Raw genomic sequence first — 19,982 nt, 5'->3', positions numbered from 1 at the left:
GTAGTGTGGAAGGACCAGTGTTGACATGTGGTGAAGGAGAATAAATTGGAGAAGCAATTGATTCAATGTGAGCCAGGGAAATGCTGGAAGTTGTACTTCTCTCATCCTATCCCTCCTTCCTGTAATGTCCAATACCAAACTCTGGAGTCAGCGATGAAAGGAGTGAAATATCGCAAGTCATTGCCAAATTTGGCAAGCAAAAAGGAGATTTTTTGTGAAACTCACCTGTAAAATCTTTTTCTAGTCTTTTCAATTGGGGGACACAGACCATGGGTCTAGCTTAGAGGTATTAGTAGGAGGGACACTATGCAAATATAAAAGAGAGCTCCTTCTCCTCAGGCTATACCCCCAGGCTCCACCAGGAGGAACTCAGGCGTTGCAAAAGCAGTAGGAGAAGGAGACAAGAAAACTGAACTGAAAACCCCTCCTGCAACAGGCAGAATGGGTGGGAGCTGTGTCCCCCAATGGAAAAGACGAGAAAATGATTTTACAGGTTAGTTTCACAAAAAATCTCCTTTTCTCGTACTTTTTTCCATTGGGGGACACAGACCATGGGACGTCCCAAAGCAGTCCATTCAGTGGGAAAAAATATCAACACCGCCAGGGGGAACGTCCAATGGTCAAACAGGAACCACAGCCTGCAAAACCCTGCGGCCAAAGACAGCATCAGCCGAAGCCAGCGAATGCAACTGATAAAACTTCGTAAAAGTATGTAAGGACGACCAGGTGGCCGCCTTACACAGCTGAGACGCAGAGGCACGATTGCGCCTTGCCCAGGAAGCTCCCACCGCCCTAGTGGAGTGAGCGGTAATCCGAGCTGGGGGAACCCTACCACGAGCGCGATAAGCCGCGGAGATAGCCGAGCGGATCCATCGCGCCACAGTGACCTTGGAGGCCGCCAGACCCTTACGAGGTCCCGCGTGAATCCCAAAGAGGGAGTCTGAACGGCGGACGGAGGCGGTAGCAGTCAGATAAACCGTCAGGGCCCGGACGACATCCAGGGAATGGAGAGCGCGTTCCTTGGGGTTTGCCGGAGAAGGACAAAAGGAAGGCAGGACAAGATCCTTGTTAAGGTGGAATGGAGAGACCACCTTGGGCAAAAAGGAGGGAAGCGGACGGAGCACCACCTTATCCTGGTGAAAAAACAGAAAAGGCTCCTGGCAGGAAAGTGCGGCCAGCTCCGATACCCGCCTGATGGAAGTTATGGCCACAAGGAAGACCACTTTCCAGGTGAGAAAAGTCAGGGAAACCTCCCTCAGAGGCTCGAAGGGAGCCGCCTGGAGGGAGCGCAGAACTAAGTTGAGATCCCAAAGAGGTAAAGGGGGGACATACGGAGGGACAGAATGCGCCACCCCCTGAAGAAAAGTCTTCACAGGACCCAGGAGAGGAAGGGACCTCCCAAAAAAGACGGCCAGAGCCGAAACTTGACCCTTCAGTGAGCTCAGCGACAGTCCCATCTCGAGTCCGGACTGAAGAAAACAGTACCATCAGGATGGAAAAACGAAGGGGAGGGAAACCCGAGTTCTCACAAAAGGCAAGGAAGGCCTTCCAGGTACGATAGTAAATCCGGGAGGAAGCCGGCTTCCTCGCTCTGATCATGGTTCTAATCACAGAATCCGAGAACCCCCTCCTCTTCAGGATGGCGGTTTCAACAGCCACGCCGTTAAACGAAGTGACTGTATATTCCGGTGGAAGAGTGGGCCCTGAGACAGTAGATCTTCTCTGTCGGGAAGAGGCCATGGGGCGTCCGCCAGCATCCGAGCCACGTCTGAGAACCATGCGCGGCGAGGCCAATCCGGGGCGATGAGAACGGTAGGAATCCCTTCCGCCTCGATCTTGCGTAGGACTTTCGGCAGCAGAGGAAGTGGAGGGAAGACATAGAGGAGGCTGAAGTCCTGCCACGGAGACACCAGCGCGTCTACCCCGTATGCCTTCGGGTCCCGGGCGCGAGCCAGGAACATCGGGAGCTTGTGGTTGAGCCTGGATGCCATCAAGTCCACATCCGGACGGCCCCACCGATGGCAGACGTCTTCGAATACATCCGGATGCAGAGACCACTCGCCTGGATCCACCTTGTTGCGGCTTAGAAAGTCCACTGTCCAGTTGTCTACTCCTGGAATGTATACCACTGACAACACCGGAACGTGAGACTCAGCCCACAGCAGAATTCTCCTCACCTCCTGCATCACCGCCCGGCTGCGGGTCCCGCCTTGATGATTGATGTAAGCCACAGCCGTGGCATTGTCCGACTGAATCCTTACCGGGCGGCCGGTAAGGATAGGAGTCCAATGGGAGAGGGAGTGGAAAATCGCTCTCAGCTCCAGGATGTTGATCGGGAGGCGAAATTCCGCCTCCGACCAAACCCCCTGAACCGTGCGGGATAGGAGAACGCCGCCCCAACCCAGAAGGCTGGCATCGGTGGTGACTATCGTGCAGGAGAACGGGAGGAAAGATCTTCCCGACGTCAGGTTCATAGGGGACAGCCACCAGGGAAGAGCCGCCCGAACCTGCAGAGACAGGTGGATGCGAGCGTCCAGACCCCGAGAGGTCTTGTCCCAGAGGGAAAGGATCTCCTGTTGGAGCGAACGAGTGTGAAACTGGGCATATGGTACGGCCTCGAAAGAGGCTACCATAAGACCCAGGACCCGCATGCACTCCCGGATGGAGAGACACGGGGAGCGCAGCAGGTGCGACACTGCCCCCTGGATCTGGGAGGACTTGGAGACCGGAAGAAACACTTTGGCGGCCGAGGTATCCAAAACCATCCCCAGAAAAGAGAGCTTCTGGGATGGGAGGAGAGGGTTTTTGGGAAGTTGATCAGCCAGCCGCACTGTTCCAGAGTCTGAACAGTGATCCGGACGCTGTCCTCGGCCTGCAGAAGCGAGGGGGCCTTTATCAGGAGGTCGTCCAGGTAGGGCAGCAAAGGAATGCCCCTGGTGCGAAGAAGCGCCATGAGCGGCGCTAGGATCTTGGTAAAGTCCCGAAAGGCGGTCGATAACCCGAAAGGAAGGGCGACAAACTGATAGTGCCGGCCACCAATGGCGAAGCGCAGGAATCGTTGGTGAGATTCTGCGATCGGGACATGCAGATAGGCGTCCTGGATGTCTACGGACACGAGGAACTCCCCTGGAAGAAGAGAAACAATAACGGAGCGGAGGGATTCCATTCGAAACCTCCGCACCCGCAGAAACTTGTTGAGCAGCTTCAGATCCAGGATCGGACGCACCGACCCCTCCTTCTTTGGGACCACGAACAGGTTTGAATAGAAACCTGTGCCCTGTTCCTCTGGGGGAACTGGGGTAATAACACCCCGGTCCAAAAGGGAGGAAACTGCCATCAAGAGGTCCGAGGCTCAGGCCGGATCCCCTGGAACGCGAGAAGAGAAATAACGTTCCGGCGGTCTGGACGCAAATTCTATCTTGTAACCTGATGTTACAATTTCTAGAGCCCATGCGTCCTGAACATGAGCCTTCCAAACCTGCTGATAAGCGAGCAGGCGGCCCCCCACCACGAGGTGTGGGGGCGCCCCTTTATGCGGAAGACTGCTTGGGAGCAGCAGGGCGGGCCGACTGTGCCCTCTGGCGCCAGGAAGGCTGGGGCTTGAAGGAGGGCTTTTTGCAGGAGTCCTGAGACCCCCCAGAGGAGGAAGCAGGCGACGTCCTACTAGACGAGAAGCGGCGAAAGGACTGGTACCGGGAGCCGGAGGACCTGGTCCGAAAAGTGCGCTTGGACCTGGGTTGGGGAAGATGAGTGCTCTTGCCCCCAGTGGCGGCAGAGATGAACTCGTCCAGCTGAGCCCCAAAAAGTCTGGAACCCCCAAAGGGGAGATTAGCGAGGGAACGCTTGGAAGAGGCGTCGGTGTCCCACACCTTTAACCAGACCTCTCTGCGCTGAATGACCGAGATGGCTGAAATGCGGGCAAAGAGGGAAGCAATGTCCATGGAAGCTTCGCACAGGAACTTAGAAGCCTGAGACATCTGGAGAACCAAGTCCAGTGTGTCAGTAGACGCATCTTGTTCCGCCAGGTCTTGGTGGTGGCGCTGCAACCACACCAAGAGGGCTCTGGCCACCCATGCTGAGGCAAAAGCAGGTCGCAGGGACGTGCCTGGCAGAGAGAAAATGGACTTGGAAAGAGAGTCTATGCGCCTGTCTACAGCGTTCTGCAAAGAGGAGCCGTCTAAGACAGGGAGGGCCGTGTTCTTGGCTAATCTGGCCACCGGGGGATCCACCTTGGGGGGAGAAGACCACTTCTCCACACTGTCAGCCGGAAAAGGATAAAGCGTATCCATGCGTTTGGTGGCAGAGAACTTTTGATTAGGACGGTCCCAGGCCCTGTATATGACCGCGGAAAATTCCTCATGGACAGGAAATGCAGCAGCCTCCAGCTTCTTGAACGGAAAAAGGGCGAACTCCCGACTTGTGGAAGGAGGAGAATCCCCTTGGAGATTAAAAGTGTCTCGGACAGCCGCCACTAAGTCAGCCACCATGGTGGAGAGCTTAGGCGAGGGGGACAGTTCCCCTTCGGACTTGCGCTCCCTAGGCGAGGGGGGGAAACGGAGGCATCCGAGGAGGGATGCTGCCGCTCACGCTGCCTCTTAGTAGTCAGGTGTCCTCTGCGGTAACCACTAAGAGGAGATGGAGTGGTTGGCGCCACAGGATTGGAAACTGCCATACATTCCATAAAGGACATGGCTGCCTTGGCGACTAAGGCCAAATCAGCGGCCGCGCTGGACAATGGCATATGCCCAAGCGGGAACCGCGGGCTCCGCAGGGACAGGGACAGGGGGGGGCTGGGCAAGCGAAGGAGGAGAAGGGGCAGGGCAGGAGGCACAGACACCAGAGACCGAAAGTGGAAGGCGACACTCCTTACAGGACCCAATTGTGGTCCGAGAAGAGGTCTTGGCAGGCTTAAGGGGGGCCCCAGGCTTAGGCATGATGGCAACCAGTAAAAAGCTAAAAAAGTCCTACCACCCAGGCAACAGCACCGACCGGAGAGGAGCAGCCACGCGAGTGAGGAGCTTCTTCAGCAAGCTGCAGCAGACGGCAGAGCAAAACACAGAGGCTCCGCCCCCACGACGCGTCACACCGCCCCCTCAGAAGCGCGAAAAGAGCACGCGCGCTTTATGAAAGTAATGTCCCCTGGCGCCGAACGCGGCGTAGCGGGGGTTAATGAAGGGAGACGCGGCCCCAGAAAGAAGCAGGAGGCCTGCTGCCGGCGGGTGTTGTTGCGGAGTGGCAGGAGAAAAAGCTGCACCGGCCCCAGACTGAAGTGCCCCAAAGAAAAGCCATGACAGCTGAGACTTCCATCCCCAGCAGGGAAGGAGTCCCAAAGGTCCTAGTATAGTGCCTCCAGATACCCCCTCCTGACAGAAAAAGACACCCACTCCCCATTCACCCAGGCGGCCCATAGATATCATGGTCCCCCAATTGCAAGGGGGGGGGGGGGGGGGGGGACAGAGGGGACTGCAGCCATAGTTATCTGATCCTGCAGTCTTCTCCCTCTGTTCCGTACCAGCAGGGCTCACCTCTTCAGACATCTGACTCACCGGAGTACAGTGCTCTGAATGGAGGGCAGCATCAGGTGACCCAGAAGCTGGTGGAATGCCGGAGCTAACAGGTCGAGTCCAGATCCGCTTGTCTTCTTGGGGGAAAATGGAGGCAGCCAGGCAGCGTCCAAAGACGGCGGCGGGCACTCCACGGGGGACCAGGAAAGCGCTATGCTGACCTGTGTCCCCATCTAGAAAGAAAATAACAAACCGGAGTAGAATTAACAGAAGTGTCAACCTTCTTCACCGGACACTAAGCAAAGAGAGTTCCTCCTGGTGGAGCCTGGGGGTATAGCCTGAGGAGGAGGAGCTTTCTTTTATATTTACATAGTGTCCCTCCTACTAATACCTCTAAGCTATACTCATGGTCTGTGTCCCCCAATGGAAAAAAAGTACGAGAAACAATCATTTGTGTCATAGAATTCTAGGATAAATTTGTCTGAAGCCGTTCTATAGATTATGCTTTCTATTCTATCTGTTGTAGTATCGCCACCCACTCTCCCGGTTAGGATGTCCTCTTTTTGAAAGATAAATAAATAAATAAATAAAAAAGGTTATAATTGTCTATAAAGTTTAAAAAAAATAAAAAAAACATTTTTTCCCCTCCAAAAAAACACAGCCCTATCTATAAGTAACATTTATATTTGTCATATGACGTACAGTCTTTATAGGCTGTGAATTAAGTTATAATACAATCCATCAAGGCAAGCGTCAGATGCAAGAGATGTAAAAACAGTTTTTGTGAATTACCTTGACCCATGCTGGTCCTGGGAAAACTCCATAATATGACCAGCTATTTCTCTTAGCTGTAGGTTAGGATAGCGGTTGTTCCTGAAGTCCTCCAACAACCTGCTTCTACCTGATGGCATTACATCGGACATGCCATAACGAAGTCTGGAAGATGGAAACAGTGTGCTGCTAGGACTAAACAAGCTTGATGCACTGCTCGCACTGCGGTACTTTGCCTCTGCTCCTGGTGCAGCAGATATATAACGGCCACTACCATTAGTCAGGCCTCCTATGAAAACAAGAAATATTCAATTGTTAGAAATACAGTAATGTATAGCAGCCAGGTCAATGGTTCTAAAACATTGCTATTCCACTATATTATTCAAGACATGATAGAATGCATTGAGGGACTCAACTATCAGAAAATACAACTATTGTTGGAAATAACTGAAATACTCTCAAAATTTGGTAAAACACTTAAAAATTATCCCTATTCACAGGATAGGGATAACTAACCAGTCGTGGGGCGTTGTTTGGCTGGGTTCACACGGGCAAGATTTCCGCGCGGGTGCAATACGTGAGGTGAACGCATTGCACCCGCACTGAATCCGGACCCATTCATTTCTGTGGGGCTGTGCACATGAGCGGTGATTTTCACTCATCACTTGTGCGCTGCGTGAAAATCGCAACATGTTCTATATTGTGCGTTTTACACGCAACGCAGGCCCCATAGAAGTGAATGGGGCTGCGTGAAAATCGAAAGCATCTGCAAGCAAGTGCGGATGCGGTGCGATTTTCACGCACGGTTGCTAGGAGACAATCGGGATGGGGACCCGATCATTATTATTTCCCCTTATAACATGGTTATAAGGGAAAATAATAGCATTCTGAATATAGAATGCATAGTACAATAGGGCTGGAGGGGTTATAAAAAAATAAAAAGTAATTTAACTCACCTTAATCTACTTGTTCGCGCAGCCGGCATCTCTTCTGTCTTCATCTGTGAGGTAAAGGACCTGTGATTACGTCACTGCACTCATCATATGATCCATCACCATGGAGAAGGATCATGTGATGGACCATGTGATGAGCGCAGTGATGCCACCACAGGTCCTTTACCTCACAGATGAAGACAGAAGAGATGCCGGCTGCGCGAACAAGTTGATTAAGGGGAGTTAAATTTATTTATTTTTTTAACCCCTCCAGCCCTATTGTACTATGCATTCTGTATTCAGAATGCTATTATTTTCCCTTATAACCATGTTATAAGGGAAAATAATACAATCTACACAACACCTAACCCAAACCTGAACTTCTGTGAAGAAGTTCGGGTCTGGGTACCACATTCATTTTTTTATCACGCGCGTGCAAAACACATTGCACCCGCGCGATAAAAACCAAACAACGGAACGCAAATCGCAGTCAAAACTGACTGCAATTGGGTACCTACTCACGCGGGTTTGCCGCAATACACCCGGGACGCATCCTGAACAAATCAGTCACGCCCGTGTGAACCCAGCCTTTGACTGCTGGGGCCTCTGCCAATCCAGAGCATGGTGGTCTAGTTTCCCTGAGCTGATGGAGCAGCAGGTCAATCATGCAACCGGCTGCTCCATTCATACTCTATGGGACCGCCGGACAGCAATCCGATAAAGAATAAATAGAGCGGCAGAACACATGTTCAACCTGCTGCTCCATCACATCGGCGGAACGGAACCCCTGTTATGGGTATTAATGGGGGTCCTGGTGGTTGAATCCTCACGATTAGCATGTTATTTCTGTAAATAGGGGTTAACTTTAAAACTTGGCACAACTTTAAGAAAATGCTAGCAGGTGCTATAAAACTCGTGGTAGTAAGCAATCACTTTCATACACCCAGCTACAAAGGTAATACAATATTTAAGGTGAACTCCATCCAAGCACTGAAAATATCGCTTGTTTTGCAATGTATTTGCCTGTTAAGACACAACTACTAGAGAGAAGCAGTGAATAAGTAGTCAACCACAGACAGGAATTCAGTGCCATCGTCGAGCAGCTATAAGCTACATCTTATTCATGGCAGTCGCGTCCCTCTATGCTTTCTTCCAGAGAGAATACAGTCTGAAAATGTGATCAAGTTTCTCCTACACAGAGTTCTTTAAAAGCATGTTTTGCTCTCCATTATTTTTAAAGTGTTCATATTAAAGTGTTTCAGCCCTAAATGTTATAGATACAGTCCCAGACAGAGTATATGCCCCCCTAAAACAGTATTTAAAAAGTTACTGCCGGATTCTGAGCCAACCCCTTTATAATAGGATGTAACAGATATGCCTTAAGACAATAGCATAAAAGTAGGCATCATAGCTGCAAAAGAGATAGCAGAATGTACAGCATACAGGGTGGATAAAAATCTATGATTTAAAAAAAAAAAAAAAAAAAAAAAAGTTATATTTAAAATCGATTATTTTTTTTTTTTTATATAAAATGCTTTTTGAGGAAAATATATTACCATCCAAAGGTTATTCCATCATGAAATAAAGATTCGTTTTTTAATTATGTAGAATAAGGCTACTTTCACACTTGCGGCAGGACGGATTCGACAGGCTGTTCACCCTGTCGAATCCGCTATTTCGCCGTGCTGCCGCTCCGTCCCCATTGACTATAATGGGGACGGGGGCGGAGCTCCGACGCAGCACCGCAGTGCACGGCGAAAGGCCACCGGACTAAAAGTCCTGCATGTCCGACTTTTTAGTACGGCGGCCTCTCACCACGAACTGCGCCGGAGCTCCGCCCCGTCCCCATTATAGTCAATGGGGACGGAGCGGCGAAATAGGGGAAGAACGGATCTGACAGGGTGAACAGCCTGTCGGTTCCGTCCTGCCGCAAGCGTTAAAGTACCCCAAAGGCTGTATAGGTTGAATTTTTTGGGTAAATAAATTCTATTAATCCATTCAATGTCATGCTCTTCCAGAGGTTTTTGTAAGATTATTGAGCAGTTTCTCTGCCTACAAGATATTATCACAGATGCTTGGTTTACTTTTGCAGTTCTCAAAACTCAGAGATCACATGCCTCTTCTTCACAACAAAAATGTTATAACATGAACAGAGTTGAGAAAAAGACCTTAGGGTACTTTCACACTTGCGGCAGGACGGATCCGACAGGCTGTTCACCATGTCGGATCCGTCCTTCCGCTATTTCTTCCCCATTGACTATAATCGGGACGGGGGCGGAGCTCCGGCCCCGTTATAGTCAATGGGGACGGAGCGGCGGCACAGCGAAATAGCGGAAGGACGGATCCGACAGGGTGAACAGCCTGTCGGATCTGTCCTGCCGCAAGTGTGAAAGTAGCCTTAATCCTAAATTCTACAAACCTATGAATGCAGAATCAACCTAATCAAACTAATATGAAAAGTTGTTATTCTAAAAATCTACTTGCATATTATAAGTTATACCAGCAAGAATTAGTCTTTATGTAGAAAACTATGATTTAAATCAAGCCTTACTGACTAGTGATTTAAATCAAATCCACCCTGACAGCATACATAGTTTTATGTACCTTTGTCTGATCTAAGAAACATAAGTGCATGTATAAAACAAATTAAATCTCTTACCAAGGTTGAGGCTGGAAGACGACCCATGGGATGATAAGGATGGTGGCGGTGTCTGGGAATGGCTGGGCCCCTGGCTGGCAAGGGGCATGCCTACAGGACCAGGAGAGGAAGAAAAGCCAAGACCATTGTAGAAACTATGGCCAATTGGATTCAAGCTACTGGAAGGCCTTTTGTATAAGTCAGTGCTGCCAGTTAGAGAATCGCGGCGTGATCCACTGCCAGTGTTAGAATTGGCAACTAGTGTAAGAAAAAATAAAAACAATTAATCTGCAGCAGTTATGACTGTTACATTTCCAAGCTCAAAGCACCAAAGACGCTATGACCATTGAGAAGATGCTACTGTTAGTTTACCTGCTGTTCCAAAGCCACCAAGTGCTGAACTAAGCGTGGCACCTAACGATCCGCTACTGCCAAACCCCAACGAGCTGTTTGCCGGTTGACCTGAACTCTGTGAAAACAAGGAGCTACTTTGGGAGTTACTGGTCAGGGAGCTATTGGCATAAAAAGAGTTTGAGGGCAGATTCTGGTTGCCCTGTGGCTGCGGCTGTCCCTGAGGTTGCTGAGAATTTAACTGGCGAAAGGGTCCATTATTATTGCCACCTTGTCCATTGGCTGAGGCAGCTGCAGCGGCAACAGCTAGAGGCACAAAAGAAAAACAGAAAAAGTTATAAAAAAATAAAAGTTTAAAAAATACACCAAGTGGTATTCCACATCAAATATATAACTGAAAATGCCAAACAGAAATTAAAGGGGTTATCCAATATCATAAACTGCTCCCCCATGGCCGGGCCGCGCACAGGGAATATACTTACCCGGGTGCCTACACCACTCCTGGTCACCAATGAAAACATCCGGTGTGCTCCCCCGTTTCGACGTCAGAGGTTTTCATTGGTGCACGCGGAGAAGCCAGGCCCAGCACATGATGGGGGAGCTAGTTTAGCTTTGTATAAATGGAAGATATGAAGATGAATTACCTGCTTGAGCTGCTGATGGACTGATGATAACCGGTGCAGGAGCCACCAACCTAACAGGACCTCCAAGTCCATTTCTGGCCCCAGTGTTCACAACAAGAGCCCCTGTTTGGTCATAGTATGCAGCAGGAGCCAATACTGGGTACCCTACAACCAAAAACACAACACTTAGACAGAAAGACACAATACTAGAAAACAGTGAGGCAGATTTACTATTGAAATAACTAGCATGCGTGCTTTGCACCACATTTACCAACTGCTTGCCTAAAAAAGGGGGTGGGGCTTCATGGAAAGGGGTGTGGTTTAAGTCTCCATGGGCCACAAAAAGGCCTAAAATTTTGACGAATTTTTGGAGTAAACTTCGCTAACTTATAGGTGGTGTAAACTTAGACTAAAAAATTTAATTGCCACATGGACACAGTTTTTTTTGCACAAAAACATTTTTTGCAGACACAACTCTAGCTTAAACATGGCGCAGGATTTACGATACTCCAAATTTATAAAGTTCCTTGCACCCGAACAGTAAATTGGTCAAATACTGACCGTGATTCATATTCTGAATTTTTACATTAGATGTTGTCGGCTACCAAAAACACCCCAGGTTTTCACCAAAGAAAAGGTTTCCTTATTTATTGAAAACTTTGTAAATCTTTCTAAAAATTTTAATTTGCCAAATAGTCTGGTATATAAACTGCCAAATATCACGTAACCCACCTGGCATGCCAGCAGCAAGTCCTTGCCCAAATGCAAGTGCAGAGTTCACTGCAGCTGCTGCCACTAGCTGATCATTTTGCTGCCCCTGTTGGTTCTGATTAGGGGTTAGAGGCCTTTGGTTTCCACCTGCACGAAGAACCTAAATGTGGGGAGAACATACAGGTCAAAGTGTGGCATTGTAAAGAATGGGCAGAAAAGGAGTGTAAGAGAAAATAAGTAAAATGAAGCTAGTGCACAAGCATAGAAACATAGAAACATAGAATGTGTCGGCAGATAAGAACCATTTGGCCCATCTAGTCTGCCCAATATACTGAATACTATGGATAGCCCCCGGCCCTATCTTATATGAAGGATGGCCTTATGCCTATCCCATGCATGCTTAAACCCCTTCACTGTATTTGCAGCTACCACTTCTGCAGGAAGGCTATTCCATGCATCCACTACTCGCTCAGTAAAGTAATACTTCCTTATATTACTTTTAAACCTTTGCCCCTCTAATTTAAAACTGTGTCCTCTTGTGGTAGTTTTTCTTCTTTTAAATATGCTCTCTTCCTTTACCGAGTTGATTCCCTTTATGTATTTAAAAGTTTCTATCATATCCCCTCTGTCTCTTCTTTCTTCCAAGCTATACATATTAAGGTCCTTTAACCTTTCCTGGTAAGTTTTATCCTGCAATCCATGTACTAGTTTAGTAGCTCTTCTCTGAACTCTCTCTAGAGTATCTATATCCTTCTGGAGATATGGCCTCCAGTACTGCGCACAATACTCCAAGTGAGGTCTCACCAGTGTTCTGTACAGCGGCATAAGCACTTCACTCTTTCTACTGCTTATACCTCTCCCTATACATCCAAGCATTCTGCTGGCATTTCGTGCTGCTCTATTACATTGTCTTCCCACCTTTAAGTCTTCTGAAATAATTACTCCTAAATCCCTTTCCTCAGATACTGAGGTCAGGACTGTGTCAAATATTCTATATTCTGCCCTTGGGTTTTTACGCCCCAGGTGCATTATCTTGCACTTATCCACATTAAATTTCAGTTTCCAGAGTTCTGACCATTCTTCTAGTTTTCCTAAATCCTTTTCCATTTGGCGTTTCCCTCCAGGAACATCAACCCTGTTACATATCTTTGTGTCATCAGCAAAAAGACAAACCTTACCAGCGAGGCCCTTTGCAATATCACTTATGAAGATATTAAACAAAATCGGTCCCAGTACAGATCCCTGTGGAACCCCACTGGTAACATGACCTTGTTTTGAATGTTCTCCATTGACTACAACCCTCTGTTGTCTGTCACTCAGCCACTGCCTAATCCACTCAACAATATGGGAGTCCATGCTCAATGACTGCAGTTTATTGATAAGTCTTCTATGTGGGACAGTGTCAAAAGCCTTACTAAAATCTAGATATGCGATGTCTACTGCACCTCCACCGTCTATTATTTTATTCACCCAGTCAAAAAAATCTATAAGATTTGTTTGACATGATCTCCCTGAAGTAAACCCATGTTGTTTTTCATCTTGCAATCCATGGGATTTTAGATGTTCCACAATCCTATCCTTTAATAGGGTTTCCATTAATTTGCCTACTATTGATGTCAGACTCACTGGTCTATAGTTGCTCGATTCCTCCCTACTACCTTTCTTGTGAATGGGCACGACATTTGCCAATTTCCAATCTTCCGGGACGACTCCTGTTACTAATGATTGGTTAAATAAATCTGTTAACGGTTTTGCCAGCTCACCACTAAGCTCTTTTAATAATTTTGGGTGTATCTCATCAGGCCCCTGTGACTTATCTGTCTTCACCTTAGACAGCAAACTTAGAACATCTTCCTCTGTAAAGATACATGCATCAAACGATTTAATAGTCATTCTTTCTAGTGGAGGTCCTTCTCCTTTTTCTTTTGTAAAAACTGAACAGAAGTATTCATTAAGGCAGTCGGCTAGCCCTTTATTCTCTTCTACATACCTTCCGTCCTTTGTTTTTAATTTAGTTATTCCTTGTTTTAATTTCCTTTTTTCATTTATATATCTGAAGAATGTCTTATCCCCTTTTTTCATAGACTGAGCTAGTTTTTCTTCTGCCTGCGCTTTAGAAGTTCTTATAACTTGCTTGGCCTCTCTCTGCCTAATCTTGTAGATTTCCTTATCTTCATTGCTCTGGTTTTTTTTATAATTACAAAATGCTAGCTTTTTATTTTTAATGATTTGGGCCACTTCTGCTGAGTACCACATTGGTCTCCTCCTTTTTTTGCTTTTACTGACGAGTCTAATGCAATTTTCTGTTGCCTTCAATAATGCACCTTTTAAGTAGTCCCATTTCTCCTGGACTCCATGTAATCCGTTCCAGTCTGATAAGGACTCATTTATGACTAATTTCATTTTTGAAAAGTCTGTTTTTCTAAAATCTAAAACTTTTGTTTTTGTGTGGTGGGACTCTTTCACAGTTCTTATATTAAACCACACTGACTGGTGATCACTAGATCCCAAGGTTTCGCCTACAATGACATCATATACCGAATCCCCGTTTGTGAATACCAAATCCAAAATGGCCTCCCTCCGGGTTGGCTCCTCAACCACTTGTTGTAGAGATAACCCCAGTAGGGAATTTAGAATATCTGTACTCCTGGTAGAACTTGCTATTTTGGTTTTCCAGTTTATATCTGGAAGATTGAAATCTCCCATAATGATAACTTCTCCTTTCATTGTCATTTTAGCTATTTCTTCAACTAGTAGATCATCTAGTTCTTTAACTTGACCAGGTGGTCTATATATCACACCTACACGAGTTACTGCATGGTTAGCAAACTGCAACGTAACCCAAACTGACTATGTTGGCCTCACCAACGTGTATTAGGTTAGATTTAATGCTATCTTTCACATACAGGGCCACTCCTCCTCCTTTCTTGCCTTCTCTGTCTCTTCTGTATAAAGAGTACCCTGGTATGGTTATGTCCCAGTCATTTCTTTCATTAAACCATGTCTCCGTAACAGCCACTAAATCTACATTCTCAGATGCCATTATTGACCCAAGTTCATTGATTTTTTTACCTAAACTGCGAGCATTTGTAGACAGGACTCTGAGCTTATCATTTCTTAACCTCTGTGCTTCTGACCTGTTCTGGCATTGTTTCGGGGGGCAATTGGACTCTTATTTTCACTCTTTTGCCCCCCCTTCCTAGTTTAAATACTCTTTCGCAAATTCTTGGAGCTGTTCACTAAGTACATTTGTTCCTTTGAGAGAAAGATGCAAACCATCTTTTTTGTACAGTTCCTTTCTATTCCAAGTAGAGCTATCATGAGAAACAAAGCCAAATCCTTGCTCTTGACACCATTTACCAAGCCATATGTTGAACTCCTTTATGCGCCTCTGCCTATCATTCTGAACATTATGCACAGGCAGAACTTCAGAAAATGAAATGGTGGATGCAAAATCCTGTACGTCATTACCAAGTGTGATAAAAGATTTTTTCACCTCTGACACTTCATTGCAAGCCAGTGAATCGCAGCGCACACCAGGGTTCAGTTGGGAAAACTTGGGTGCATAAGTGCAACGGATGCCATCAATGGCATAGATACCCCATAAGCACCATGCTTAAAGAAAATTTATACCACTTTTTTTGTATACCAAGTGGCTCTGTATGCACAATCTGAAGCAGGGGCAGGGAACATTTGGAGTTCACCCCTCCCCCCCAAAAAAAATCTATACTGAACCCCTGATTCTATGACGGACCAAAGATATACATATACGAATCCCAGGAGGAACTTTCATTGGAGTTTTTTTTTTTTTTTTTTATGATTGCATTTTTCACAAGTATGGCTGTGAGTTTTAATGCAGAATGAATTTTTTTTTTTTCAGTGTAAGGTTTAATAAAAATTACAATGTGGGACTCTTGCACACCCAGTGATTGGCAGCTCTGTGTGGAATAGTACAGGCTGCTGCTCTATACTGTAGTAAAAAATGGACCTAGACAGAACACTCTTGGCATCTGACAGCATAACTATGGAAAAACCACGGTTTAGGCCTACTGAAATAAAATGGGGCTAAGCACATGGGCTGATCAACAAACACACAGAATACATACTTGCTGCTGGCCCTGCTGATTTTGTGGGTTATTCTGTTGGGATGCAGAGTTACTTGCTGCGGCTGCAGCTGCCGCCTGCTGCTGGAAGATGTTGGCAGGATACACTCCCCACGGAGTCACCCCATAATACTGGTGTGGAACCACAGCTGGACCTGTCAAATAAAAAGAAGTATGGCACAATTGGTTTTACAGAAATCAGTCTATATTAATAATGCACACACAATTAAATGGTCACTGTACTTTCAACAAAATTTGCATCAATCAATAGTACAGGTAAAAATTAAAAAAACAACAACTTTGTAATATAGAGAAAAAAAGTGTTTCTTTTCCACTCTAGCAGCTCATCCTCCTCATGTCTATAGACTTCTATGGGCAAGAGGTGTGTACCTCTGCATGTCCTCTCTAGTTCTCATCCCTCCCCTCTTCATTGACTTCTATGAACAGCATGCAATATGGTTTTTCAGTGATCTTACAGTCTGTTTTGTCTCTCAAAACGTATTTAGCAGAGAATGTTAGTTCTGAAGCAGGGAGAAAGAGGCATTCTTCTCCGATAAGAAATATTACAGATTTTCTTACACCCACTTGCAATATTGTCTGTTGCAAAGTTTTTTGAAAGTACAATGACTAAGTTTTCCAATAATGAGCATACATAGGGAAGTCTTACCAAGGGTTGCAGCTGCTGCCAATCCTGCCGCATAAGGGTCCGTTCCTGGAGGACCTGCACTGATGATGTAAGGGTTTGGTACAAAGGCAGCGGGAGCTAAACCTGCTGAAAACATACCTGTCAGTGAAAGCAAACTTCAGTACATTAGCAATACAACAGCAATACAACAGCAAAGTGACTAGTTACCACAAATACAGAACTCCATTGTAAAAGTGAAGACTGCTATATAAAAAATAAAGTTGCCTACACAATTTTGAACTCTGCCCCGACTATCCCATTCGTATACATGCTCAGTTCAGCCAAGTGTGCATATGTTTGTAAATGCAAGAGAGAACAAGCCTGCCAGTGGCTTATCACCATAGAGAACAAAAGGATGGGGTGTTAAAATTCAAAGCGCCCTTAACACTTTTCTATGAAGAGACAGACACCAATTTCAGCATGGGGTCTTATATGTTTACCTGTTGTGCAGTTTACATGCAATTTACACTTTTATAAGTTACAGCACTTGCATATGTATTCACCCATCTCCACTGATTGACTGATTTCTATAAACAGTAATAAGAGGGAAAACAGTCAATCAGTGACTGGAGGGTGAAGGAGCCTGTAGTGAAAGAGGACTCCTGAGCTTCTGCAGATTACTAAGAGGTATTTTCCCGACAGCGCCAATAGAGTGCTGCAAACATTAAAGTGTTAGGCCTCATGCACACGGCCGTCGTTTTGGTCCGCATCCGAGCTGCAGTTTTGGCGGCTTGGATGCGGACCCATTAACTTCAATTGGGCCGCAAAAGATGCGGACAGCACTCAGTGTGCTGTCCGCATCCGTTGCTCTGTTCCGTGGCCCCGCAAAAAAAATATAACCTGTCCTATTCTTGTCCGCACTTTGCGGACAAGAATAGGCAGTTATATTAAAGGCTGTCCGTGCCATTCCGCAAATTGCGGAACGCGCACGGACGCCATCCGTGTTTTGCCGACCGCAAAACACACCACGGTCGTGTGCATGTAGCCTTAACTGCATAAAAACTACACGACAGGCAGAAACTCAACTCCAGAGGGCAATCTAACAAGGGTGACAGGATCCCTTCAATAGTGAAGTCAGTGTATAACGTTTCACCTAATAACAGTTACCTTAAATTTCATCATGTCTCAGTATTTTATAGAAAAACATTAAAATGCCAATATATCAACTCTCTTTACTAAACATTCTAGTAGAATAGATATGGGAGGATAAGGGTACTTTCACACTTGCATTCCGTATGCAAACGGATATAATTTGTAGACAGATCCGGATCCGTCTGACAAATGCATTGAAATACTGGATCTGTCTCTTGGTGTCATCCGGAAAAATGGATCCGGTATTTATTTACACATTTTTAAAAGGTCAGCGCATACGCAGACCGGAAGGCCAGATCAGTCAATGTGGTAATTTTAATGCCGGATCCAGCACTATCACATTTCAATGGAAATTTATGTCGGATCCGGCATTCCAGAAAGTGTTCCGGAATTTTGGACGGAGAAAATACCGAAGCATGCTGCGGTATTTTCTCCGGCCAAAAAAAACGTAAGTGACTGAACTGATGCATCCTGAACGGAATGCTCTCCATTCAGAATACATTAGGATTAAACTGATCCGTTATTTTCTGGTATTGAGCCCCTAGGACGGAACTCAATACCGGAAAAGAATAACACTAGTGTGAAAGTACCATAAGCCTGTTAACAAAACAGTACAGCAAAAATGACAAAATATGATCAAAAGTTTCATCTACGTTTACATACAGTCTGCAAACAAAATGAAATCAACTTTCCCTCTCTTACCTATATGTGGTTGGTGTGCTGCTGCAAGGGCATACTGCTGTTGCTGGGCTGCTGTCAGTTGCTGAACTGCAAGGGCATTCGGTCTTTGGAACAACTGCAGAAAAGTTACACGATCTCATGTATTATATACGATTATTTGCAACATTAAACAGTCTAGTAAATTAACTTTAATCTCTTCCCGATCTAAAGCCTACAGAAGCTGAGCAGGCGGCACAGCTGCCGGGTGTGTGCTGTTTTACACAGCAGATACTCTGACGTTATTAGCGATCCGACATTGCCTCAATCATAGAAATTTAACTACTCAGAAGCTGTGGTCAATTGCCAAAACATCATCTTACAGGGCTTTCCCTGGGCGCGAGATCAGAGGAGCCATTCAGCTGCTATGGCAGCCTCTGGACTTCTCTGCCTATGGAACATAAAGCTGCAATGGTGATTTATTGCAGTCTAGCATAAGTATAAAAATTCAAATCACCCTCTCCTCATATTAAAAATAGAAATACAATAAAAACAAAAAACATAATTAGCACCGCAGTGTTCCAAAAGGCCCAAACCTTAAAATATAAAACATTTATTCTGTGCAGTGACCACCATCATAAAAACAAAAAAGGGTTAATTCAACGTTTTTCGTCGGTTCACCCCCCCACCCCCAAAATAAAAAGGAGACTTTTGTATTACTTACCAGTAAAGTCTCTTTCTCGCTCTTCCTTGGGGGACACAGGAAACCATGGGTATAGCTCTGCTCCCTAGGAGGCGTGACACTAAGTGAAAGCTGTAAGCCCCTCCTCCATCAGCTATACCCTTCAGCCTGGAGAAGAGACTGCCAGTTGCGTGTCCAAGTAGTGAAAGATAACCACCAACCGGAAAAAGAACTGTCGAGCCCCAACGGGGGCAACCAAGCCGGAACCACAACTGTAACCCAAATGAAGGGCGGGTGCTGTGTCCCCCAAGGAAGAGCGAGAAAGAGACTTTACTGGTAATACAAAAGTCTCCTTTTCTCGCCCATATTCCTTGGGGGACACAGGAAACCATGGGACGTTCCAGAGCAGTCCCAGAAGGGAGGGACCAGAACAAACTCAACCAACACCAGAGGCATCAATCAACTGCCGCCTGCAACACCAGACGGCCTAAAGCAGCGTCAGCCGACGCATGAGTATGCACCCTGTAGAACTTGGTGAAGGTGTGCAAGGAGGACCAAGTGGCCGCCTTGCAAATCTGCTCCGTAGAAGCCCGATTCCTCTGAGCCCAGGAAGCCCCGACCGCTCTAGTGGAGTGAGCGGTAACACCAAGGGGCGGAACCTTGCCCTTGGCGAGATAAGCCTCAGTAACAGCCATCTTGACAAAACGGGCGATAGCAACTTTGGATGCCGCCATCCCTCTGCGTGACCCCTCCGGGACCACAAAGAGCGAGTCAGAATGCCTGAAAGAGCTGGTTACTTCCAGGTAAATCTTGAGCGCCCTGACAACGTCCAGGCGATGAAGCTTCCTCTCCCGCGGGTGGGAAGGGGAAGGACACAAAGAGGGGAGAACGATGTCCTCGTTCAGATGAAAGGCGGAGACCACCTTAGGAAGGAAGGAAGGGACCGGACGAAGAACCACCTTGTCCTGGTGGAATACTAGGAAAGGTTCCAGACAGGAGAGTGCAGCCAATTCGGACACCCTCCGAAGAGAGGTGACGGCTACAAGGAAAATAACCTTGCAGGACAGAAGTCGCAAGGAAACCGTCCGCAGAGGCTCGAAAGGGGAAGCCTGGAGCGCTGAGAGAACCAGGTTCAGGTCCCAGGGCGGTACCGGAGGGCGGTACGGGGGAACCGCGTGAGCCACGCCCTGAAGGAAGGTCTTGACAGGACCAAGGGGGGCCAGTGGGCGCTGA

The 19,982-nt window shown here is 46.8% G+C and overlaps 1 protein-coding gene across 5 annotated transcripts in view; it reads right to left on the bottom strand.

Annotated features, from left to right (window-relative positions):
- Positions 1-19,982, bottom strand: part of PUM1 (pumilio RNA binding family member 1) — a 71,578-nt gene that overhangs the window by 17,589 nt on the left and 34,007 nt on the right. For 2 of the 5 annotated variants that reach the window (XM_040424320.1, XM_040424323.1), the window contains exons 8-15: positions 18,113-18,206; positions 16,301-16,417; positions 15,637-15,788; positions 11,552-11,690; positions 10,841-10,984; positions 10,218-10,502; positions 9,867-10,103; positions 6,297-6,564 (exon numbers count right to left, since the gene is read on the bottom strand). In XM_040424320.1, coding sequence (XP_040280254.1) covers positions 6,297-6,564; positions 9,867-10,103; positions 10,218-10,502; positions 10,841-10,984; positions 11,552-11,690; positions 15,637-15,788; positions 16,301-16,417; positions 18,113-18,206 — 1,436 coding nt within the window. The remainder of the gene's footprint in view (positions 1-6,296; positions 6,565-9,866; positions 10,104-10,217; positions 10,503-10,840; positions 10,985-11,551; positions 11,691-15,636; positions 15,789-16,300; positions 16,418-18,112; positions 18,207-19,982) is intronic. The other 3 variants (XM_040424322.1, XM_040424324.1, XM_040424321.1) reach the window with 2 other exon arrangements.

Source organism: Bufo bufo, chromosome 3 (assembly GCF_905171765.1).
Source record: "Bufo bufo chromosome 3, aBufBuf1.1, whole genome shotgun sequence".
Taxonomy (NCBI): Eukaryota; Metazoa; Chordata; class Amphibia; order Anura; family Bufonidae; genus Bufo; species Bufo bufo.
Note: the sequence above shows the minus strand (reverse complement) of the source record. Positions and strands in the feature narration are given on the sequence as shown.